The following is a 26,429-nucleotide window of genomic DNA, read 5'->3' on the forward strand; positions in this document are numbered from 1 at the left end:
GGGACAGGGATTTAACATAGAATTACACTATCTGGCTAGGTCACAAGGTGGATTCATAACCTAGTTGTGTTGTTTCTCTGTTTTGTATCTGTAATTTTGCTCCCCTGCCATTGCCCTTGGCTTAGGCCTTGGTTTATATCTTTGTCATTCTTTATGCCATTGTCACCTTCACCATCATCATTGTTGTTTGCTGTTTTCTTATGCCATTGTAAATATCCATGTTTTACCTTGGCCTAGTGCCACTGCTACATTTAGTTTGCTCCACCTCCCCTACCATCTTCTTATTTCCCTGGCCTTGCTGCCAGTTCTGCTCAGTTGCCCTGCAACCCTGCCTGCTTACCTTCCTCCCCTGCTGCTGCTGCTGCTGCTTCTTCTCCAGCCCAGCCTTGTCTGCTGCTGCTGTGCACTGCTTCTGCTGCTGCTGAAGCCACCACTGCTGCTGCTCCAGGTCCAGTTCAATTCTGGGCTACAAGTCCAGTCATTACAAAGGCCCACTGTATCTGTTTAGAAACCTAAGGCCCAACTCAGTTCAGTTCATTTCAAAGACTACTGAGGCCCAGATTCATTACAAAGCCCAGTTCAGTCTTGGGTTAATCTAGAAGCCCATTGACACTCAAAGCCCAGTGCACTTCAAAGGCCAAGCCTAGTGCACTTCAAGACCAACTGAGCCCATGCTCAGTTCACTTCATTGTCAAACAAGCCTATAATCCAAAGGTACCCAAAGCCCAAAAGGCTTCATAGTTAACCAACAACAATTTAGGAGCCCAAAATAGCTAGAAAACTCCAAAACACTCCCAGTCTCTGTGGATCGACCCGTACTTACACGAGCTACAACTGACGACCGTGCACTTGCGGTATTACTGTAGGCCCGCGTTTTTATTTCCCTTCAATTTTATACGCTTTCCCGGGCCCACCCGCTGACAACATATCAGAGGCATAAATGACGAGCAACTAAAATGACAGCAAAAGGATTTAACTCGAATAATCCTCCTAAGAATCCTAACTATTCATTAACTACAATTCATCAGTGTGAAAAGATTCATTATGCTATGGTCAGTATTAATCAGTTAACCAATTTGTTTTTGGTTCGGTTTTGAGATAAAACCTAAACCGAAACCAATACTTACGGTTATCTGAAACTGACAACCATTAATAAACCATAACAATATGGTTTCGGTTCGGTTCGGATTAAAATCTTCGGTTTCGGTTTTCAGTTCTGGTTCTGGTTCGGTTTTGTGCAGCCCTGGATAGGTTGTTGTGGCTGCACATTAGGAAGCTTAAGAAGAAAAAAAAAATCAACTGACCGTCATTCGAAACAACACCAAACACGTCATGCGGATTTTTCACTCCTGCTAGAAGGTGAGAATTGAATAGGTGCGTGTGTGCCCCCTATCCACTGAATGTTAGGACAATATCAACCTACATGACTCATTACAAAATATCTTTGCTATCTTTATCATCCATATAAGAATTTTCTACTAAACTATTCCTCCAGAATCATACATATATCTATGATCTTCTTCCCAGGGTAACTCTTTCTTTTCAATTAAGTAGACCCTACTTGCGGCATATAATTCCAGGACATCCTGATAGACCAATTAATGAGAGAGGAAACAACTGGCACCACAGAATAAGTAAACACGGAGAACAAGAGATTGAAAAAAAAAGGAAAAAAGAAGAAGAAGATGATGAGGCCATTAATGTTTGGCAAAGTATTATATGTTTATTGTTTCATTTTATCAGTAGGGATTTCAATGATGCATGATAAGCCGCATTTCGGATGTTCGGTAGAAGCCAGAAGAGTTGCCCGCTTCTTCAACCCACTACCATCATCAACGAGTTACATGGAAGGTATGTGTCCGCACGAGCATGATGAGTAAGACTCGATATCCCTTTTCTTTTTATAAGCAAAAGGGTATATCATGCACTTAAAATTGTGTCAATAAGGCAACCATCTAAAATTGGGCGTTTATGTACGCATATTGTGAGCTTATACTTTTGGTGATTCATTTGTAGATGGGCGAATTTCCATCTACCCTCTTTATGTATGATGTTTAGCCTCCTTGGCAGATAGAAATTTTGATTTGAATTTTGCAGTTTCGAAAAAGAAGAAGGTGCCATTCTATTAACATATGCAACATCGGATATCAGTTATAACTTGCATTATATTATCGGTCCATTGTATAATAATCTAATTGTTACTATATTTAACTTGTCGAAAAGCAGTGAAAAAAATGTTGGAAAGCCGCTCAAGGAAACTGATGATCATTGAAAGAAATTCATCTAAAACTGGGACCGATGTCAAAGCGACAAGGCCAAAGGGAGCTCCCCATCAAAAGTCTCCTCCTGAGCCTAATCCATCAGCACCGGTATACATCGGTCCGTACACAAAGTACTGATATGTTTTTTCGATCATTAAATTTAGCTACAAGGCAAAAGGGAGTTGTAAGTAAAGGGCATGGCGCCATCCTTCAAGTACAAATGGTGTGTATTTAAAGTTAGCGGTGTTACCGTGTTAGTTTGGGTGCCACGAGTTTGGTTTTTTTTTTTTTTTTTTTTTTTTTTTTTTTTTTGCTTTTTCCCGAAAAGAGGATAGTTCCTCAAGCAATATGTTGATAATTATGATTCTCATAAATCTGAGCATTATTTACTGTTACAAGATTAATACAGTTTGCAATATTAAGATTGTGCTATATAGCAGATAAATCTTCGTTTGTTCAGTTGGTTTGAATGGCATGAAGAAGAATACAAAAAGTCGATATGTTTGCAGCTTTAATTGTACTGAATCTGGAAATTAAAATAAAAGTAGCAGCCTTGAAGTTGATACAAATGTATATCCTAATGTTAAAGTCTTCACTAATACTATAACGATATTCTCTTGCCTTTGTATATCTTCCCATCAGCAACTTTAGAGTAGGCTTAGAATTACTTCGAAAAGTGATGTTGTATCCGCTCCATTCCGGACCTTGGTGTTCATATAGCACATTAGATCATTTATATAGCATTTTGGTGTCTAGTTAAGGTTTGAGTATATTGAAAAGGTACACATATAATTCTTTTGTTGGCTCACCAGCAAGCAGCCATTGGGTCGGCGGAGGCTTCTTTTCAGGGCCACCCTTAGTTCAGGGTTCAGCAGGACTCTTCTTGCATATACGCCGACCAACATGCCATCCAAAACCCTACTTAGGGTTTCGGTCCTTCGAAAGAATTCGGCCGCCTTCGTATAAGAGAAGCTCTCGCCGATATTTTGTTTTTTTGGAGGAGATCCTAAAAAAACTTCATCTTTCTTGTAAAAATCCAGTACAACGAGGTTGGAGAAGTGCTGGTTTTGTTCATCTACCGTCTATCCAGGTCATGGTATCCAGTTTGTACGCAATGACGCTTCCATATTTCGGTTTTGCAGATCCAAGTGCCACAAAAATTTCAAGATGAAGAGGAACCCTAGAAAGGTTAAGTGGACTAAGGCATACAGACGTATGCATGGCAAGGACATGACGAAGGATTCGACCTTTGAATTCGAGAGAAAGAGGAACAGGCCTGAGAGATATGACAGGATTCGCATTCAGAAAACTCTCGAGGTTATGAAGGAGATCGTCAACATCAGACAGGCGAGGGAGATTGCTCACCATAAACAAAGGATGAAGGGTAACAAATCTAAGATGATTAAAGTGGAAAGGAAGGAATTAGATGATCAGCGTGTCCCAATCCTTAAGCCTGTGGGAGTCCAAACTCCACCAAAGATTAAAGTGCAGATACAAAAAAACCAGATTCATGCCATGGAAGAGTGATAAATTTCAGCTGTCCAGTTTTTCGTCGTTTATTTTAGTTTAGTGTTTCATATGGGAGGTTCAACATTTATGTGATTGCAAAATTTTGTTTCAAGTTTTTTGGATTTGAATTGTATAATCTTTATTGTCTTCTTTGCTCATATTGCTCTTAAATTTCTCTTTTCTTAAAGAAACTTGTACCGCGTCAATTCACCCATGCCGGAAGCAGATTTTTATATGCTAGTACTAATCAAACTAGGCGCAAATTTCTTTTGCTTTCTTCCACATTCTGAATTTCTGAAGCATTGCAGAAGCCAGTACAGAGATATTTAGCCACCTTAAACGTAAGGTAAGACCGACTCCCAGTTTAACAGCAGCAGCCTTCAGAGTAACGCTGGCTTTGGTCCTATAAGCCCTTCAGTCTCTATCAGGCATTCATAAAACAGTCTCCCCCTTCTTTTTTAAATGCAAAATCATCAACCCAATTTGCTGGATATCCAAGAGTGTAGGTAGAACTTTTTGTCAAACAAATGGTTTTACTTTCTGTCGTACATAGGTATGTTGTGCAATCAATCATCAATAACTATATTCTTATAATTTTCTTTTTGTCAACATCGTTTAGAATTTCTCTAAGGTAAATGTTGTACTGTGTTACTTCTAAAAATTTTCATATTACAAGATGATCGAACCACTCAGTTTTAGAGATCACAAAATCTAGAATACAAAGTGGTAAAATTTAAACCCTTTACACAACCTGCTTTGACTTCGATAGAGTAGATGATCCCCGGCAACATGTTGCTCTACTCTGCAACAGTGCAATGTCGGCATAAACACCGGCCCATTTTCCATCGTCGATATGCGCATGGGGATTTGTCTCTCTAATTTCCTTGTGTTTGTAATCTTCAATTATCTGCAATATGTTTCACGATAATCTTTCCTAAGATCTGAGAGTAAATCTTGAATGTTTCCACAAAGTGAAGGCTACAACTGTTACACCAGCAACTGCTGCCAAAACCTACAAAAACACAAACGAGGAGATCAGAATCGTTCTCAAGGAATTTGCTGTGAGCATATCATGCAATTACATGGAAAAATCTATGGCAATTGTGCGGGTAGGTGGAACAGAATGTTAGCATTTTGGACTGGAACTATCACTTGGTTGTTCAAGTTTATGTTACTAAGCAAGAAAAAATATTTCAACTCAAAGGAGGAAATACACAGATCAAGGCATACTTACGAGAAACCAGAGAAAAAAAAGTACAGGAAATGATAACATTCTGACTGACCTTTGCGTTTGTGCTACACTTGTTTATTGTAGACCGGTATAAAGATTTAAGCCGCCTTAAGCGTGAGGCTTGGGGCATAAGAATCACTACACTGTACTGCTTTCTGCAGGGGAAAGGCAGTATGCGTTGTAAAGATAATTGTGCTGTTAATGGTTTTAAAGATCCTCTGACTTCATCTCGTCCATCATCTTGAGTCTGTACAAGAGATAAAAAAGAAGTTGAGAGAAGGGGACAATTTGCTTAGTACAAGGTGAACAACTCTTTAGTACGCAAATCAACCCTTGAACCGTCCTCAATGAGGAATGCACATCCCACATCCATGTTAGAAAATGAAAGCCTTGAAAACCCAGAAATGTTCGAACTGTAGTAAAATAACTAGGAGAAAAGTACCAACCTTGAAAGAAACACTAAGATCACCAAAATAGACTCGCGATTGGTAGCTTCGAAGAATCCTATCCAGCCAATAGTAGTTTTCCTAAATACAGTGGCACAGTTTTGCAAATCAAAATATAATACTGAAAATCTAGAGAGGCGGCGACTACTTTATACACAACAAACTGTGAAACACTGTGCTGATCAAAACAGTTGTAAGGTAACGAATCTTACCTGCAACCCGTTTTCATGGGCACGTTGCTCGATTTCAAGGATAGTCAGAACATCTTGATCTGATGGGCCTTCTTCCTGAAGACGTGATATTTCATCCAAAACGAGGTCAACCTACACAAAAGTCTCACCCATAAGGAAGTGTGCACGTGATGATTAATTGCTCTTGTTAACAACGTTCAACACGAAACTTAATAGAAGATTTTTATTTGATCGTTCAAACAGAGGCATACCAGTTTTAATGAGATATCAGGATCACAAGAAAAGTTAACACTGATATCACCACGCACGTCCCCAGTTCTTGACGGCTTGTTACCACCAAGAAATACAGAAACACCCACTGAGTAAATCTGTGAAAAAACAACACAGTTAAGCAAAGCCACATTTAAGAACACAAATAAACGGAAGCCTTTCTCGCAACAAAAAACTTCCAAATACCTGTCCATGCTTGAAGCGAAGAACTTGCATGATTTTAGTTTCCAGAAGTTTGCTTAGGAATCCAACAAAGTGAATCTCTCTCATCTGAAGTCGAGTTTCAAGGAGACAAAAGCAAAAACAGGATTCATCAGAGAAGAAACATATTGGAACTATGTTAACAGTTGAAGTAAAAAAAACTTGACTTGAGATTATGGATCTCCAAAAGGTCATGCTTACAATTGAGCCATTCTTTAACACAACTGGAAATGCTATCTGGACTGAACATTGTGCCTCCACCATAGGGCTTCGAACTATTTCCCTAAAACCACAATTTATATCACTTAGTGAAAAGATTTCCAGTCTAAGCTCCAATCCTTTTTCATTCTTTATTATTAATTGGATTGGATGATATAGAATCTTAGTCTTATTGTTACACAAAAACATGCAACAAAAGTTGAGGAATTGGGGCTGAACACTAAATAGATAATGAGCTGGTGTACCTAATAATGGTTTCCGGGAAAGTGAAAGGCAAGCCGCTCAAGTCATCTCGGTTGAAATGTAAGACTGGTTCAGTGGGTTTCTGTATACCACCCTGCAGAGAAAAATGGATTCGTTTATACTGTTTCAAGGCCAAGCAGCTTGTGAGAGTGATAGAATTACCAAGTATTGTAAAATTAGAGGATGTGCACTAGCAGGATCCAGATTTCCAACAATCACAACGGTAAAGGTTGATGGATCTTTGAAGCAGCTACTGAAATATTCACAAGCTTTTCTAGGATCAACCTTTTGAAGGTCACTAACTTTGATCGGCTGCTTGAGGAGAAGTTTCACTCAGAAGTTAGTAATAAAAAGCCAAATAACTGAAATACTTAATGAAACAAAGATTCACCTTACCCTGAAAAAGTAGGAGTTCCCATAATTAAGTTCCCGGACACGGTTTGCAAACACAGTGTAAGGGTCCCTTTCTTGAGCATGAATCGATTCCTTAGCCATTTCCATAACTAGTTGTACCTCTTCATCACCTGGTACCACACTTGTTGTAAAAAGTTGATAGACAAGCTGCAAACGACAAGCACCAAAATATAATTTATTACAGTTGAGGATGATGTACACAATATTAATACAATGCACAGTTAGGTGATGCGAGTACAAGAGAATATAATTTATGGATGCTGATTATAGAGTAATTAACAAACCTGCAGGGCAGTTTCAAGGTCAGAAGGTGAGCAGTCACCAGAAAACGACCTCATGTAGGCACTGATCCTGGTACTAACTTCAGCTCTCTTTCCAGCCAGCATATCCATGAGGACAGATGGTTTGTAACCAAATACACCAATCTCCCCTGCAATAGTTGAGCCCATGGAACACGCAGAGTACTCACTTTCTGGCAATTCAGAGAGACCCCCGTATGTGAACCCAGTGAACAGAACCTATTGAACATTAAAAGAAGAAAAAATAAGAATAAGAACACGTGATTATGCTCAGAATTTAATAGAATAAAAGCCTTGACTGGAAATGATTAGATAAGACGTCCAGCTTATATGTGATACGGACTTCTGCAAGAACCATGTGCAATTCACACAGTAACACTAAACAGAACATTCGAGTTTTTACCACCAGCCTCCAAAATCAGAACTGGTCAAGTACCTGGTCATCAAGGTGGTCTGTGCACTTGTAGCAAACTCTCATTCCATTTGATAAGAGTAATTCCGTGGTCCCAATACTTGGACATTCAGTCTGCTCCACAATGCTCCTAAAAAATAGATTTTCAACAAAATTTAGACGATATAGTACAAAAAGGGATAGTATGAAAGAATCTTAAACTTGAGCATAAGCCACAGTAGAGGATAAAAAAAATGTACGGACAACATCCCATATAACCATACACAAAGTAACTGAAAATGAACTTGAACCCAACACTGTACAGAAGTCGTAGGAAATATTACCCTGGAGTTGGCCTTGTGCTGACAATCTCTTCCGGAATGTGTTCATCATCCCAAGGAGAAATGCTTCTTTGTTCCTCGAGAGAATTGACCTTTGAAACAGAGCTTTTCAGATAATCTTTTGTTGCATGAAGACGAGGTTCAACTGTCTTAATAACGCAGCCGCATGACGATCGAAATTTCTCAGCAAACTTCGATATTTCCACAGCCGAAATTTCTGTAACAAAAAGAATAAATCTTGATATACAGCAAACAGAGGTCCATACAATTTATTTTAAGTTCACAAAGATGTTCAACTCACGAGGTAAGAGACTCTTCTGCAGTTTCGCCTCATACTCGATCCCAACAACAGGTTCACCATGGAGGAAATGCTGAGAATTCAAACATACACAAATTAGAATGATCAGTGAGGTGTGGCACATTATGCAGATATGAATGCACATAACATTTAATTCAAATTCAAATTCGAAAATGCATCTTCTTAAGCTTCTTATTACTTCTGGAACCACAGAAATCAACTAGTGAGTGCCCATAGGACTTGCATATAATAATCATACAGAACTAACATGTGACATGTATATGAAACGCCCAACCCTCGATAAAGGGATGAAGCTTGATGCATTTGTAACTCAATTTACTCTTTAAGTAACTTTCTCAAAACCATACAAAAATAGAACCATGGTACATGAAATAGGGACAGGAATAAAGTACTTGCAGATATTCATCTCGCAGGCTAGTTGACTGCATTTGATCACGCTCCAAATAAGCAGATTCAATCTCCGACATCAATAATGCTCGAACAGTTGATACTTCCCGCTCTGAAAATCCATGAAGCCGGATCCTGCCAACCTAGGAATATGGGAACAACGAGACGAGATTAAATTAACAGGAGGTTGCAATTGGCAAATGGCAAAAGCAAAATCATATATTCAGATGGAAGGTGTACCTCCGTGAGCATTGACTCCAGAGCGTCAATAGTTCCTTTCTCTTTACAAGTTGCAGTCATTATATAAGTTTTTACAGGACGTGCCAGCACGTCTGCAGAAGAGGAGCAGGAGAAATATGGTGGGTCTTTCCTACGAGATATCTTAAAAAACCTTTGGTTAAGGGCATAATGAAACATTGATTCTGCTAGTGAGTCCCTGTAGTCCTTCACGGTCTTCAATTCACCTACTGACATCTTACAGCTGATCATAACTGCAGACTGGTATGAGCCAAACGAAGCAGGGAGAAAATCAGAAAGTCAATACTAATAAATATTTGTTTAAATATGGATTTGTGCAGTAAGAAAGTGTATCTCGGAGTACTTACACCACCAGCTTCAGATTCGACAAAACATGAAAACCGAGGCTCCTCATGGGACGGGACAGGGAAATCTGGTATAAAAGGAGGAGCAGATGGCGATACTTTGGAGCCAAAATGCATCTTTATTAAATCAACCACACTCTGTACATTAGATATCAAAGTTTAGAAACCTATCACAGTTCCTCCAAAAGAAATGATGTTCAATTTAAAATAAGCATCGACCTGTGTATCGGAGAAGTCACCAACAGCTATCACTGCCATGTTATGTAAGTGATACCATTTTTCATAGAATCTCTTGACAGTTTCAGAGGATACAGTTCGTATCACCTTTTCTAACCCAATAGGTAGGCGCTCTGCATACTGCAACCAGCAGCAAGCTTATGTTAGAATTTCCAACAAACTTGTACAACTCATTGCACTGAGCAAGAAAATAAAAATAAAGAGCTTATTCAGATATGCAAATCATAATTTTTCAAAGCCAGTTGCGGAAGTTTCTCAGCTTTCATAACTGTACGGGCAAAAAACAACAACAGCCAATTTTACAAAATCTTGAGTATGAATAACAAGTTCATTGAGCAAACATAATTATTTTCCTACACTATAAGGTTGCAGATCTTTGGCCAAGAAAAAAAAGAAATGGAATGATCGGCAACCACTGTACACAAATCATGAGAAACAACAATAACCACATATATACTAACATCCTTGCAGGCTCCACGAGAGCACTTTACGAACAAAAAGTAATGCATGTCCATGAGTTTCTTTTACTTAAATGTAAGAGTATTTAGGAGGTCAATTTTCGAATACTCATTTTTTTGGTGATCAGCTGATACTTATTTCAAAGTGTTTTTTCTCGGGCTATGTTCTAAGCAATCTCAGCATGCATACCTATCTCGACTGATGTGTGTCTATTACGGGAAAAAAATATATAGATTATCAGATATAGGCCTAATCCTAGAAAAGCAACAGGGCAAGTATAGGATACAGCAGATATGTATTACCTTTGATCCTTCCATCATCAATTTCCAGTGTGCATCTTGCATCCGACCATTGGCATTACGAGTTCCTCTATATTCTTCCATAACAGCACCTCTTTCTTTTTCCAAATCTTCTGTTGAAACTCGAACCTATATTTGCATAAACGAATAAACAAGTGAACATTGAAGTGCACGATAAATCTGCATTTTAGAGCGGTAGATCAGAAAACAATGCAAACGAATCATCAATACCTCAGAACTGAACTCTGCTAGGACTGATATAGCTTGTGATAAGAGTTCAGGCTTGTCGACAGGTACAAGCAATTCATATATCGTTTCATCTGCCGACGTTGTAGCATTCTGACATGCACCAAACTCTGCCCCAACACTTTCTAGAAACTTAACAATATCATGATTTGTGTATTTCGTTGTTGCACTGAAAGCAAGATGCTCGACTATATGAGCAACTCCACGCTCATCCTCCTCTTCCACAACTGATCTGCCATGGACAAAATTAACTTGATTATTCAATCAAGACAGTAATTATATGCATCTAAAAAAAAAAAAAACTAGTACAGAACCAGAAAATATTGCATTGCATTTCATTCCATCTTGTTGTGACTACCGTAATAACCAAAAAAAAGGCCCATTAGCAAAATGTAACTATACTTTCGCTAGAATTTCTCGATTTCTTCCAATTTGACAACAGTTATTTCCAATTTCCCAGCATAATCGCTTGACATTAAGTCAAATTCACGTCGCCCGCAGCGGCCACTAGTGTATCTCTCATGCTTCTATTCCCAATGAAAAGCCAAGTCAAATGCAGGGGCACACTAATTAGTAAACTCCAAAACATAAACTCACGGAATCATACTAAATCCCTAGAATCTTTGATCAACTAAATTCAATTTCTAGTAACCTAATCAAAATTTAAACCCAAATTCCTCTACTTTCCAATTAAACCCCCAAAACCCTTTAATGAAATTAACCAAACAATTGACTCCAACCCAAACAAATTCAAATTAACAACACCCAAATCATAAAAATCCTAACTTTAATCAAACCCATCATCAATCAATCCAATAAAAACTTTACAAACAAATTAAAAAAAAAAACTGAACTTTACTGATTAAAAATCAAACTTACCCAACTTTAACAGCAAGGGCAAGAGCAGCTCTCATCTTAGGTTTGGAATTAGACCGAACATAGTAAGATAAACCATTATCAAGCACCCCATAATCAACACCATATGGTTTTGTATCAAAAACTTCATCCATGTTTATATTAACTAGTTTTAATGACCGGAATCCCTGTTTTTTCAACGGTGTATTCTCTACTGGTAACAAATCCATCTCTAAAAACACTTCTAGTGAGTAATGAGTGAAGTTTCTGAAGTACAAATCTCAAGAACTGCAAGAAACAGAGGAGGAGAAGATATTCGTTTTCTTATTCTTTTTCTCGGTTTCTTTTCTTTACTTTCTCTCTTTTTTGAGTTTTATTTTATTTCTTGATTTCGTGTGTTTGAGACAAGTTTGGTATCCTACTTCCAAATTGCCTCGGGCCACAGGCTTGACCAAGTCAACTAAAAGTCAACAAAAAAAGCTAGCCGAGTCAAACCCCATGTCAAATTCATGGATGATAATGGGTATGAGACTATTAGGGAAGACACCAAATCCCACTTATGAAACGAAGCTTCCTGCGGGCTAGTCAAATGAGATTTTGAATGATTTTTGGGAAGTTCGCAAATCTACTGCTAATCCATAGAGATTTTTAGAGAGTTTCTTAATGTCTCTTGTTATAGGTTAGAGACTTTTTCAAGTCATTTTAAATTCTCTGAAACTCCAACAAGCAAACTTTTGTTTTATTCTGTTTTTTTTGTACAATGTTTTGTGTTATGAACATGGCTTGGCCTAAGAAATGAGGAAAGAAATAAGTTTGCTGTCATTCGTTGATTGAAGTATCAAATTGGAGAAGAATGATGTCGTTGCCATTGATCTTGGGTTCAGGGACGGAGAAGATTGTAAGATATTTTGGAGATTTGAGAAGAAACTGAAAGATGGAGAATATGTTTTCGAGTTCGTTTGGCTTTGGACACTTGCTAATGATATAGTCTTTCTATCACATGCTTAACAACTTTAAAACCATTTTAAGGCTTGCTTCTTTTAATATTTTTTTTTTGTTAAATGCAATAAAAAGAAGTTCTTTTAAAAACCCAAGTCATATGGGCTCCTATGTGGCACGGTGATCCTCACCCTCCTCTTCTCAAATTGCTTAGAAATTCTCTTTTTTTTGCGCCATGCCATTCCTAATTTTTCTCTTCATCCCGCCATGTCACTGCCATCTCCTTCCCACATTAAAAACTTAAAACTTTCGCTGCAGACGAAGGCATCCCTCCCCCTATTCTCCCTGACTTTCTTTCTCATGAATCTTTCTCATGAAACCCTACATAGCCAGCAAAATTATTCTTCTAGCATGTTGTCTTACGGAAAGAAAAGCTTAAATCTCAAAGGGTTTACGGTAACAATCGTGTGGTTACAAAGTAAAACCCATTAGTTACGTCGACCAATTTGTTTAGGGTTTCCCTTGATATGATATTTTGTTATTGTTTGGTAAAGGCAAGTTTCCCTCTCCCTATTTTCTCTGACTTTCTTTCTCATGAAACCTATAGCCGGCAAAATCCTTCTTCTAGCATGTTGTCTTAACTCTTACGACAAGAAAACTTAAATCTAAAAGGGTGCATAATCTAAATGTCAACAATCACGCTAATCATACGGGTTCTATGTTCTCTACTTCTTCTTCTTGGAAGGAACCATTAGGGTGCATATGATTTTTCTAACAATCTTGTGGTTACACAGTAAATCCATGCAATCAATTCGATCAGTTTGATTAGGTATTTTTTCTGATATTTTTTTTATTGTTTTGTGAAGGTACTGCTGGGGAAATCCTAGGGTTTTACTCCGGGTAAGATTTTATGCTTCTTAATAGATGAGTAATCTCCATTCGCAACCGGTATAGTTTGTTAATGATCACTATAAAGATAAAATGCCGTTGAACATGAACTATCGGAGTGTGAAGAGTTAAAGCTTTTTACAAGTAAAAATAAGAAGGCTCTTTGCTTAGATGGTGTGTTTTGTGGTGATTTGTTCGTTGCTTGACTCTTGGGAATGAGTGGTACTGTGCTTTATTTATTCTATCACTTATAAGTTTGTTTCTTTCTTTTGGAAACTAATGCAAACTGGGTTGTTTTCCTTCTATTTAGATATGTTTATATGAAACCAGTTCGGTTCCAATTTATGAAAATGAGTCACTTGATATGCTTCTTCCTTCGTGGTTAGGACAATCCTAAGTCAGTCTATGAAGAAATTTTCTGAACTTAGTTTGGATTTTAATTAGATTTTAATTTATCTTGCTGATATAAGAGCATGCATAATTATGAAATGGATATAACTTGCTAGCCTAATCGGGGATAAGGTTGCGTTTGGCACTTCTGGACCAGGGTTAAAATACACAATAGGCGTGGAAGTAATGGTTCCTGAACTCTAGGACCTAACCAACAAGCAAACTTTTGTTTTATTCTGTTTTTTGTACAATGTTTTGTGTTTTGAACATGGCTTGGCCTAATAAGTGAGGGAAGAAATAAGTTTGATGTCAGTCGTTGATTGAAGTATCATATTGGAGAAGAATGATGTCGTTGCCATTGATCTTGGGGTCAGCGGCGGAGAAGATTGTAAGATATTTGTAGATTTGAGAAGAAACTGAAAGATTGAGAATATGTTTTCGAGTTCGTTTTGGTTTTGGACACTTGCTAATGATATAGTCTTTCTATCTACAGGCTTAAAAACTTTAAAACCATTTTAAGGCTTGCTTCTTTTATTTTATTTTTTTTTTGTTAAATGCAATAAAAAGAAGTTCTGTAGCACACTTGAAGTTTCCACTTGCTAATGATATAGTCTTTATATCCACAGGTTTGACAACTTGACGCAGAGGGAAGCTGGAATGGTGCTGCTTTAGTTGGATCACATGCATCAATAAACTATTCGAGGTAATTGAAAAGATCTCCCCGCTATATGAAGATTTTATTTGTGTTGAAGCCTCAATAATAACACTGTAATTAGTTGAGACAAATATAAACTTTATTAAAACCTTCAACGTGTATGTTTGTTTTGACAACATCAGTAAACCCACTGTATGAAGATGGAACTTCTTGCCATTTGAATTGGTGTTGAGAACTTAAATGAGACGCATACATGGCCAGTTTTGTATTTTAAAACCCACGATATTCTTTTCCTCCTTTTGCTTTTTATGTTTCGTGAACATTTAGGTGTTTGATAATCTGTCAGTAACTACCGGGTAGGTTGCACACTAGATAATATCCACTTTAGTCAATTTTATTAGATTACAGAGAATTCACTTCTTAATTGAAGGTTCAGTATGAATTATGTTATATTTCGACTTTTTCTCTTATTTATAGGAAATTATGGGAAAATGTTTTAGAAGTGGGAAGCACATACAAAGTTAAGGATCTCGCTTTGTGTTAGATGGTTATCAGAGGTTAAAGTTGCAAGGTAATTTCTTACTTCTACCAAATTGAAAAATTTTAGTTGCCTAAAACTAAAATGAAAAATGTTGTCTGTTCCAATTTGTGGCCATCGAACAACTTTACTTGATTGGTGAAATGCTTCTATTATGTGGGGATACCAAGTTACTGCCTAGTTGCCTAGACATTTCTCAATACTATCCAAACATTTTCATGTTTTCCAAGAGTTGCTCTGTATAAATTGAATGTTTTTGTTTTTGTCGCACGAAAAGAAACTAGATGAGATACTTGGTGTTGCTAATTTTGTCGGAAAAGTGTGTTACCAGGTGCCTGGCCGCTCTGATATACAACAACCAAGTTTTGGCAAAGTAGGATCTTGCACTACTTTAGTAAAGAAGCAGGTGACGGTTGGTTTGGTTTCTCAAAGAATATGGGTCAAAAAAGGTGAAGGCATTCTTTACTCCTCCTTTCTGTTGTGATAAATGGAATTAAATCATGACTCAAAAATTGAATCCTCTATTAAGTAGTGCTAGGAAAGAAACATTTCTTTAGGCGTTGGTGTACTGGGTATGTCGAATTCTACTTGAATCATGAAACTTACTTTTAGCATTTCTTTAGGCGTTATCAAAAGAAACATTGAACTCATACGTTTGTATAGCATGATTTCTTTGTTTTCCTTAGTCAATCATATTTTTTTGAGTTGGTTATTCTAGCTGGGTGTTGGTGCAATTGGTGCTGCTATTACCATCACTTTTCCTGGCGTGGGGAAGCCGAGCCACACCAAATCAAATCGGGACGGGGCAAGGCGAGGCGAAGCCGAAGCCGGGTTTTACCAAATCATATCGGGACTGGGCGAGGTGAGGCGAGGCGAAACCGAAGCCAATCTTTACCAAATCATATCGGAACGGGACGAGGCAAGGCGAAGCCGAGCTTTACCAAACCAAAAATATGATTCCAAAAAAGATGCCCGATGCGTAACACATGCACACAATATTTTTTAATATGGTTTGAATTTAGATGTCCATGCATAATACCGTAGCTTTAGGACCATTATTCCTATGGTTGGTTAATATTGTAGTTGTAGATTGAATTGGTGAACCAAGTTTGTGAATCCGCCCGGGTGTAGCATGGACACAAAATCTAGTTTATATTTGATTAAAGTAATAATCTCTGATAAAAATGCCACGTAAATTATTTTATTTTTCCCTAAAATAATGGTTTTTTTAGTCGGTCTCCAAAGATTGGTGGTATTTGATATTGTTTTTTGTTGTATTCAGACCATTATGCCGAAAGAAACCACGTGCCGTAACGAAACTGCATACGACTGATGTAATTTTTTCCCCATCCTTTTAATCATTCAATTTTGAGAGAGTTCTCTATTTTGTTTCAAGCCAAAATAATATCTACGCAAACATAATAAAATTAGCCATACACATCACCAAAATTCTAGAAATAACCCGTGCCACATTATATACTTATTGCAACATTATATACTAATATGGTGAACCCTAAACGCAACCAAAATCACCTATAATATCGTAGTTTAATAATATTTATCAAAAAAAATAGAAAAGATGTAACGTGGTTTTTATTGTTGCCTCTAAAGGCAATATAGTTGGCCTCTAATGTTTTTTTTTTTTTGATCCGAAAAGAAGATGTAATAGAAAGAAAGAATTTACAAGGGGCTACCAGAGGTAGAAAAAAGAGAAAGAAACTTTACATAAAAAGAGTCTCCCAATCTTTGAGAACAGAGCTAGATAAGTTAATATGAACTCTTCTTCCTGCAGCAGATGCCCAAAGAATGATCGAGGTTTTAGCTTCATTAGAGGTTTTAGTTGGCCTCTAATGTATCTAAGGGTGCACACGGTACGGATCGGTTCGGTTCTTGTTGAGGCCGATACCTCCCTATAGTCTCGGTTCTTAGTTTTTGGACCGATACATGTACCTCTTTCCTCGTTCCGGTACCGTTCGATACCAGTACGGTACCAGGGACGGTTCCGGTACCAGTCGGTACTTAAAGTCCAATATGTTTTTGATAACTGCAGCGACACATAATCTGTTCCTGCTTAAAGAATGTCAATCAAATCAGGCTTTAAGAAATAATCATTACCCATAAACAAGTACTTAGGGAAAACCAGATTCTAAAATTTCATGTCTCAATATCCACTCATTACCAGATTACGATATTCTTGTAATACCCAGATTATGTTGTTATTCAAGCTCGGCAAAAAAAACTTGCGAAGAAAATAGAAAACACTATCGCGCCAACCCAAAACAAAACTGTACATATTTGATAAGCAATTAAAGATTTCTTCTTTAATTATACAGGTGCATGGATACCTAATAGAAACCTTTTAAGTCGAACTAGTGAAGCAAGCGATAATAGAATAAGAAAGAATGAAACCTCTATTATTGTTGTGGAAGAGTTGATGTAGTGGGAGTTTAGAATAAGAAGGAATGAGTAAGGCGATCTCCGACAAAGGTAGAGAAAAGACGAGGTTGAAGTGAAGAAGTGCAGACTATGTTTTTCGGAGCTGCAAAGAAGGAGGAAAAAGAAAATGAGAAACTTCATTCTTCTGACCTAATTTTTCTACGTATACCACCATCAGATTAAATCCCTAAATCTAATGATCAGTATTATTCGGTACAAACGGGACGGGACGGTACTGGACATGAATAAGGCCGTGTACTTGCACCCCCTAGAGGCCGGTTCTCAGTTTTTGAACCGGTACCTGTACCCCCTTCCTCGGTTTGGTACAAAATCAGGTACGGTTCCACCGGTTTCGGCACGGTCCTGTTTCTCGGCTCGGTTCCTGTGCACCCTTAAATGTATCTACTGGTTAGGCCGAGTCCAACATATTTTTTTATTAGTTCTTAGTAATGTTTTTAGGATTAACACAAATAGTTAGTACATATGTATGATATTATTCGTACATCTGCGTCCCTATCATTCCAAAATTAAAATATAAAAAATTAGAGTGAAAAAATGTTGGCATTTGTCATGTGTAGAAGCTATTAAAATAAATGAACATTCTGACGATATTTCAGTCCAAATTTTGCGTGAGCTTTTATTTGCTTACCTAAAAATTACCCATTTTCTCGAAACTAATAACTTACCTCAAACTTCGTAGATCCCCACTACAACTTTTATTTTTACTTCACATAAGTTAATGAAACCATTCAAATTCCTAAGTAATGTAGATTATATATCAACCGAATGGGTTTTTAATCCACTCTTAATTTTCCATCTCATGTCAACTGAAAATTTTGCACAAGGCGATTCAACGATTTTATGTATCAGACGTGGCTGAGGAGACATGCACAACTCATTATGTAATAGTGATTATTTGCACATGTTTATCAATTGAAGGGTAAAAGGATAAAATTCATAGGAATCAAAAATGATGGTTGGGAATCTTTCACTAAACGTCTTCATATTAAAGATTTCGTTCTTTATGAATTTTTTTTTTGTTTTTTACTATTTTCTTTAATTCTATTTTATTTCTTTTACTATTTTATTTAATTTAATTCTTCAACGATTGAAGATTAACTTAGTTTTCATTTAATTTGTGGATTTAATTGAAATTTGTGACTCTTGATTTTAAAGATTTTTTTAGTGTTTTATCTATTAATTTATTAAAATATTTATTGATATGTAGATGGAGAATATAATGTAAAAAATGATACAATTAAACATAACCGTTTTTTTAAAAAAACTCACACTTAATTTAATTTTCATTTATGATTCTAATTATTAGGAGGGAACCCAATAAAAGTATATCCATGATGAAAAGATGTTACAACTCTTACATCCATCAGATGTCTTTGGCTGAGATGGAGACTGGGATAGTCGGATGCAACATTTGTCTCTCAAAATGTTATCCGGCCGTCGAAGCTCAAAAGCTCATTGTGTTTTGTACTCTTAATATATACATATGTCGATTTTAAAATATATATTTTAGAAGTTATAAGTTTTTTTTCCCGATATTAAGTTGTTGGAAAACTCCACATAGAAAATCAGTGGTAAGATAGCATACAAAATAAAATATGGGATGAATGGAATAAAGTGTATGAAAATTTAGGCATAGGACAACTGTGAGATTTATTTTGGCAATGGACACATAGTCAAATTTGTTGCACCCATTTGATGGAACATAATTATGTTTGAGTATAGAAAATAATCCTAGACAGCTATGAAAGAAAGAAAAATCGCCCACCCTAATGTTAGACGGGTAAAATTTAGATTGGCAGTGCTAATACCTAACGACTTTATCATTATATCATTGTGACATTTTCATATTTAAATAATTCTTAACGGCCATTAAAAAACCACCCTCTTATACTGACCGAGTCTCATCCCCTTAAATGAGTCTAGTTTTGTGAGTGGGTGGTTTTCATTAATTTTTTTTCACCGATCTGTCCATTTTTTTCCATTATAATTTCTATGAAGTTAGTGACACACATCATGTGGTAGGTTTCCAGTTTAAATTTTAAATCATGAAGCATATATTTGGTTTATGTTGGAAAATAGACACTAAAACAGGGTGAAGAAAAGAATGTTGTATTAGGATTCAAGGATCTAATGAAGATTCTTTTCGACAATTATTCGACCCTTTCCCAACTGAATTGGCGAGTACAAACAGGTCAATGAATATCACCGTCAGGATACTTGAAGCCCCACAACAGTTGTTGGATTCGAAGCTTGTACGACCATGATCCAACCAAGAACACACTGATTTTGATACTGATGATGCTTGTAAGAAAGAAAATAGAGAAAGTTGAATGATGTGTTTTGAATGAAAACAAGTCTCCTATTTAAAGAGGAATCACTCCCTTTGGAGATGACTCTTCATCTCTACATGCATCTTTTCAGAGTGAACAAGCGCGTCTCTTCCTTAAATGCGTCCATTGGTGAAACGAGTTTTCTGTTCAGTTTTCTAACTGACAATAGGAATCCTAGAACAAAAACGAGGTCGAACCACGGGAGCAGCCTAAATGCCTTCAATTCAAGGGTTTGTTGAAAAATATCCAACAGTTTATGTGATAGAAATTTAGATGATTGAGACAAAAAAGGTTATAATATATATACTAGATTTAGTTCATCTAGGTGGTTTTGATCTTTTTGATTTTCGTTCGAATCATAATGCTATACGATTCATCACTTTGAAGAAGGGAAAATTAGGAGGAGACCCAAAAAAAATAATATTCTCATTGTCAGACCCACAATTAGTTTTTGGTACAGTGACACCCATAATTATTTCCGTGACACCCATAATTATAAGAAATTATTAAAAATGTATGCATGACAGATTATGCATCCGCATGATAGGTTATGCATCAGGGTTATAATTGGCAACGCAACTTGGATATAACATATCTAAAAATTCGCGACTTGGAATTTTACAAATTTTATACTGTTGGAAATCTTTTAAAGAGAGCTGTGCAACGAGTACAAACAAGATATCAAATTTTTTTTTTCACGAAAAAATTGTAGGTGATCATCATTTTAGGCAAAATTTTCGAAAACTTGACACATAACCATTATGCAGCCACCAAAAACGATGCATAACACATTCTGCAGACGCATAACGAATTATGCAGCCATTTTCTCCACTGCATAACAAATTAGGCATTTGGATAACAAAGTTATGCATCTATAACAAGTTATGTAGTCATTGTTTTGGTTGATTTTAGTGCGTACATAAATAAAATTGATGCATAATGCAGTATGCATCCATATTTACGGATGCATATCAGGTTATGCATCTATTTTCTCGATGCATAAAAGATTGTGCAACAATTTTCTCGATGCACAATGCATTATGCAGTCATATTTTCGGATGCATAACAGGTTATGCAGTCATATCTCCCGATCAGACCCAATTTCAGTCCATTGTTGTTGAAATTCTGAAAACAGTCCGTACAAAACCAGACAACAAATATCTTTCCCTAACTCCTTTGTGTTCAATCACATGACCAACACCACCATATCTTCTTCAGTTTAAAACCCAGATTTGCTGCCTGCAATGAACCTTGTAATCGAGAACCACTTCATACCCATTCAACAAATATGTATCTCGACTTCGATCATGCATCAATTCCTGACCCATAGAATTTGTGTTTACGGAAGATGAACATGGACCAGCAATTCCAACTTCGGATTCACTTGATTAAAACATGAACAAAATCTAGACATGTATCTTAACCCATTTGAGTGAAATTTTGAGATCTCATATGGATCCCCAACTGCAAATCAGTAAAATGTTAGGGCAAATTAAAACACTGGATTTTTTAATTAGGGTTTTGGGGAAATGGATTGAATTAATTACCAGGACTTCGATGCATGTAAACGATGATGATAATGATATGATGAAACACTACAAGAAAAGATTGAAGATAAAATCTGCTCTGAGGCTCTGTAGAAGTTTTTCTGGGAATAAAAGAAAAATGAAAACAATATTTCAATAATTATGGGTCTCTAAGAAATTTTCGCTGAAAAAATGGGGGCGCGCCTTAGGTTTTAGGCTCGTGGGTTTCATAGTGGGAAAAAAAGAGAAAATTGGTTCTGGCAGTAGTTTTCACTTTGAAGAATGCTATCTGATAAATTGTTGATGGGATCATTTCTAAACAAACTGGTAGGAGAATCAATGTGTACCCGATTACCCTGAACCGTACCGAGTTCGAAATAGTCGGCTCCGGTTTCGGGTCCTAATTATCCTGGATCCATTAGCAATATCACCACCCCACGCGTAAAACCCTTAGGAACCGATAAGCTTTTGGGTCCTAACGGGTATTATCCTCTGAGTATCCGATGGTATATGTTTTTTTTTCTTAACTAAAATGCAAAGATTTCGTTTAGTTTTACATGAAATTTATTCATTTTTCATCCATTTCCTTAATTTTAATCTTAATTATAGCATTTACCTAATATAATAATAAATTTATATGAAAAATTAATAGATCAGAACCAACATATCGAAATATAAAAAAAAATAGTGAAAAAATAGTTGATCGTAGAAGACGCGCGATAGATAAATACTCAGACCCGAAAAGTAGTTAAGGTTCTTATAGTTTCTTGCCGGTCTGGGTTCAATGATTTAGATACTGAACACAAAACTGTTAGGACCCGCAATCAAAAAAAAATTAACAGTTCCTTTTGTGGATCCGTTATGGATAGTATACTACCCGGCCCCGTTGGCACCCCTACCAACCGTTAAATCTAAACTCGATAAGTGAAAGAGGGCATATGACCATGTTACTGATTAGATTCATAATTTTATTGTTCTTAGCATTAAAGATGATTGTTGCTTATCCTTCTACTCCGCTGTTCTCTGGAAAGATCTCGAGCACATGTATGTTGTATATTGTGCTCATAAGCCATTCCAATTAAGACAACAAGTTACTTCTACTAACCATGAATGGATCATTCATAATGGTTTTTTATGGTCATGTTCGTGCTATTTGCGACCGGATGGATATATTATTAGAATTGCAAGTACTTGTATTTTTGCTAATCCCAGAATGTTCTTGATATCTCAACCAAAATAGGGACTGAGGATCGATGATCTCATGATATTGATGAAAAAGTATCAAAGAGAAGAACAAAGAAAAAGATCCTTTATTGAATGTGCAAGAAAGAATCGATAAAACCCATACACAAAGAATTCAGGCTTATTTAATGTGTTTGTGAGAAGGGACTGTTGACCACTGTAGTCAAGGTCAATTGACTTGACTTTGACTTTACAAAATATTCCTAATAACCCCTCAAACTGATAATTGCATACACTTATCAGTTTGAAAAACCATCTTTGATTAGCATCATTTTATCTTCCCTGTTGTAAGATGGCAAGTCAACCAACAACATATTCCAACAAACCAACAACCATGCAAATGCGAGGACATCCAGTAACACAAAATAACAATTGTTTCTCCTTTTGTTAACTAAACAACACTGTTAATGTCAGGTTCGTATCATATTCTCAATTTTCTTCTTCTCATATGTATACGGACAATAAGAAACGTATGTTACTTTGTACATGATAAATATTCTCTCTATGCACGCCTATAAACTTAGTTTCATGTTTCGAGTCGCCTGTAAATTGTGTAGAAATAGAACTAAATATGATCATGTAGTTTTCTTATCCTTCGCATCTTTCTAAGTAAATTTTGTGACGACTCCCAAATTAAGAACACATTAATGAAACAGTATTGTAGTGGCATAAAACCACAAACTACATCCAATGGTGTAGAAGATGAATTAAAATTAAGTAAAAATACACAAACCAACATAGACACGAAGATATACGTGGTTGGGTATAATTACCTACGTCCACGGGGTGAAAGGATGAATGTTATTATTTATTTTCTTTGATTACAAGGTGTTCTCTCCTTCTCTAATGGTGTAACTCTCAAACGTAGTGTCTTGTTTCTCTCTCTTTCAACCTGCCTCCCTCTGTCTCGACCAGCCCTTGTATTTACAGGCCAAGGTCAAAATACAACAAAATTACAGTGTTGGACACATTACATCAGTTTAAATGTTCCCTGTAGGACCTGTGTTGGCGCTCGCCCATCTTTCTGGTATGGCCGATAGAGTCTTGGTATTTGATAGTTCTTCACCCGAGGCCGAGTCCTGATCGTCTGGTTGACACGATGTCGCCCTTCTTTCTTCTCGTCCCTTTGTTTGACCAGCTTCCTTTGTCTGACCGAGTGCTTTCTGATCGTCCGTCCGACTTGTCAGAGGATAAGGATCACGTCACATCCGACAATTATATGGCCGTCACGTCCGACCCACGTGACACCTCGCTCTTTGTACTATTTGGTTCTATCTCGTGCTTCACCGCTCTTTCCTTTTCGGTGTGTCATAGCTTAGGATCTTGCCACCTAGCCCTGTGGATTATTTACACCTACAAGTATGAAATAAAAAATAAAATAAAACTTGTAGCAAAAAGGAAAACCGAAAAGCAAACTAAAAGAAACATAACACAATTAAGCGTAAGGTCCCTGCACAATGCACATCATTACATCCTCATTCCCATTCATCATGTGTGCATGCCTCCTCATTCCAATTCATCATGTGTGCATGCCTCCTTGGTAATGGTAGCTCTCGTGCTCCCTCACCAGGTTCTATCATTTTCGCATCTTTTTCTCCTAGAGCTTTCAATGAAACAAAACTTTTTACGTACAGAACTTGACCATGAGGAACACATGCAATCTGGTCGTAATCACCACTCCTTAGGTCTTGACAGGAGTCCTCAGACAAAACTATGAACACCTCAATGTATTATGATCCCAGGTTGACAAGCCAGAATATAAGTATTCCCAACTCCATGATGACTTGTGATGTTCCTCCTTTGTATCCTGCTTACTTTTGTTCTGAATATGAAGAATCCTTATTCCTCCTCTTGTAATTTTTGTTGGGTCCATCTTCTTGAATGACCGTATATGGTAGCCAACTTTGTCGGGGGTTCGATGGATAATGCGCAAGTATCCACCCAATACCCTAAGGTCATAATGCTCGGGGCTAACTTCATAAGGCAGAAATATCAGTCTTGATAGGAAGTGGAATTTTTCATCTTCTAAATCAAGTGCCATAATATTTCCTTCTTCATCTAACCAGTGAAGAGCTCCTTTTGCAAGGATTCCATTCGAATAAAAGAAAGGTCGCAACTTGTAGGTGATTTCTTCTATACTTCTCCACCCTTTGCCACTCCCTAGAGTATATACTTGGACAAGTCCAACAAAGGGTTTATTCTTGAGGGGCTGTGCAACACAACAATGAATTCGTACAACCTTATACTCATTGGTGTAAGGATGGTATCCGAATCCACTTACAATATAATCTTTCGAACACTCTTTCATGCTCAATTCCTGTAAGATAACAAATTCCTTCGTCATGGCATTACAAATATAATAGATTGGATCCCTGGTATTTTCCTTGCCAGAGATGCAAATCAAACCATTGCATGAACCAATAATACTAACATAATCAACATGAGGGATTAAGTCGATTGTTTCAAAATTCATTAAGGGTTTTTTATTATAATTGTCATCATCATATTCCACATGTTTTAAAAGTTTTTTCCCCGAATCAAGTAAGTGAACAAAACTTGTCTTACCAGAAGAAACAGCAGCAACGGAATCGTGATCGTAAATCCGGCGTGAGTGCATCCGGGAGAAGGTCTTATCATTATTGTAGATGACATTTCGCCAAGTTTTGCATACTAACGCACATTGGAAAATTGATTCAACTAGTAAAAGGGAAAAAGTATTTGATATGATCTCTTCTGGTAGAGAATCTGTCATGCTGAATAAAACAAACAAATCCCTTATGTTTATTATGATATCATCGGGAAGATCAGAATCAGCCATGACGAAGCCATGACGAATAGTATGAAGTTTTTGAGTTCTACTTGGTTTAGGAAACAATAAATTATCAACAGAGTGAAAAGTTAGGGTTTTAGCTTACTATATATATTCGGGAATGGTGGCACTTGTTAGGCCATTCGCAGCTGTTAGGGGCCTAAGGCCGCATGTAGCATTGGTAGATATTGGGATGACATACATACATTGCCACATGGGTTTCTTCCATGGTCCATGGAGCAGCCGTACTGCAGTTACGTCTGTGTTTGTTAGTGTATCCGACTTTGTTTTTTCGAAAAAGAGGCTAACCTCAGGACTTACATTAATAAAGCCTATTAAGGAAATCGGAAACCTTACGTGAAATTTTCAAGATTACAGAAAAGTCGTACAAATTGTAATATCTCCACCAATTCTTTCCAATGAAATCTATCCTACCAGGTCTAAAAACAGTATCAGAAGACTTTCTCTCTTGCAAAGGAGAGGACCACACAACTAGGGCCGACCTGATTTTGAAAACAAAACCAGTGTGAATCAAAGCACGGGGCAATGATTGGATCAAATCCCACCCAAAGTTCATCAGAACATGTATAAAACATGAATCGGAGTTTTTTAGATTTAGATTGCCTAATGCAATCAGGGTAACAATGATCCAACTAACAGTAACAGTAGCCAGACAGTACCCATAGTGTCTTGAGTAACAACAGTATCTAAAGTGTCTTGAGTAACAACGGTAATATGAGTCGGTCTTTACGAGTCTGGATCGGAAAGAAATTGGGTGTCTCAGCATTGGAGATGTGGTATCATTTGTAGATGTTGTAGAACTTGAAAAGCTTGTTTTTGCTGTCATGATGGTAGTATAACGAACTTGATCCATATCTTCTTAACATCATCAGTGAAGCAAATATACATCAAAACATAAGCATCCCAAATTTTTACATTTAGAAGAAGAATCCTTAATCTAATACTAATAATAGACATTACTAAACAATAAACAAGACTCATAAAAGACAGTAGCAAACCAGTGCAAGTGCAGAGGACAAATCCAAATCTAAGAGAAAAAGGATTTGTTAAACATCCTAATACGGCATTAAAACTAACACAAGGGATAATATAACAAAGAAAAGAACTAAACCAGATAATAAAGCCGATTTCCTTCATGTCGCCAGCGGTGAAACAGGTGCTATATCTTTGACGGAGATCATCTATGAAGAGTTCTGTATGTCTAAATCTCTTAT

At 36.9% G+C, this 26,429-nt stretch overlaps 2 protein-coding genes across 2 annotated transcripts; one reads left to right on the forward strand and one right to left on the reverse strand.

The window, feature by feature from the left end:
- Positions 1-3,491: 3,491 nt before the first annotated feature.
- On the forward strand, positions 3,492-3,788 carry LOC113316600 (probable ribosome biogenesis protein RLP24). The gene has a single exon (XM_026564759.1). The coding sequence runs from the start codon at positions 3,492-3,494 to the stop codon at positions 3,786-3,788; it is 297 nt and encodes a 98-aa protein (XP_026420544.1).
- Positions 3,789-4,336: 548 nt separating this feature from the next.
- On the reverse strand, positions 4,337-11,774 carry LOC113318703 (zinc protease PQQL-like). Its single transcript, XM_026566922.1, has 21 exons — positions 11,445-11,774; positions 10,551-10,797; positions 10,323-10,448; positions 9,544-9,681; positions 9,328-9,462; positions 8,963-9,220; positions 8,728-8,865; positions 8,318-8,387; positions 8,020-8,233; positions 7,721-7,826; positions 7,270-7,503; positions 6,968-7,132; positions 6,734-6,883; positions 6,574-6,665; positions 6,311-6,392; positions 6,095-6,178; positions 5,890-6,006; positions 5,660-5,770; positions 5,448-5,528; positions 5,054-5,248; positions 4,337-4,782 (listed from the first exon to the last, which is right to left on the reverse strand). Exons 1-21 carry the CDS (start codon positions 11,648-11,650, stop codon positions 4,705-4,707), a joined length of 3,027 nt encoding a protein of 1,008 aa, XP_026422707.1. The 5' UTR covers positions 11,651-11,774; the 3' UTR covers positions 4,337-4,704.
- Positions 11,775-26,429: the final 14,655 nt, after the last annotated feature.

The sequence above is a fragment of the Papaver somniferum genome, chromosome 10 (genome assembly GCF_003573695.1).
Source record: "Papaver somniferum cultivar HN1 chromosome 10, ASM357369v1, whole genome shotgun sequence".
NCBI classification, from domain to species: Eukaryota; Viridiplantae; Streptophyta; class Magnoliopsida; order Ranunculales; family Papaveraceae; genus Papaver; species Papaver somniferum.

Excerpts from the sequence above, each read along its gene's own strand:
- LOC113316600 (XM_026564759.1), top strand. The coding sequence starts at position 3,492 with ATGACGAAGGATTCGACCTTTGAATTCGAGAGAAAGAGGAACAGGCCT.
- LOC113318703 (XM_026566922.1), bottom strand. The coding sequence starts at position 11,650 with ATGGATTTGTTACCAGTAGAGAATACACCGTTGAAAAAACAGGGATTC. Across the intron at positions 6,007-6,094 it reads TTCGCTTCAAGCATGGACAG|ATTTACTCAGTGGGTGTTTC; the intron begins GTATTTGGAAGT and ends GTTTTTTCACAG. Across the intron at positions 5,529-5,659 it reads CCCATGAAAACGGGTTGCAG|GAAAACTACTATTGGCTGGA; the intron begins GTAAGATTCGTT and ends CACTGTATTTAG.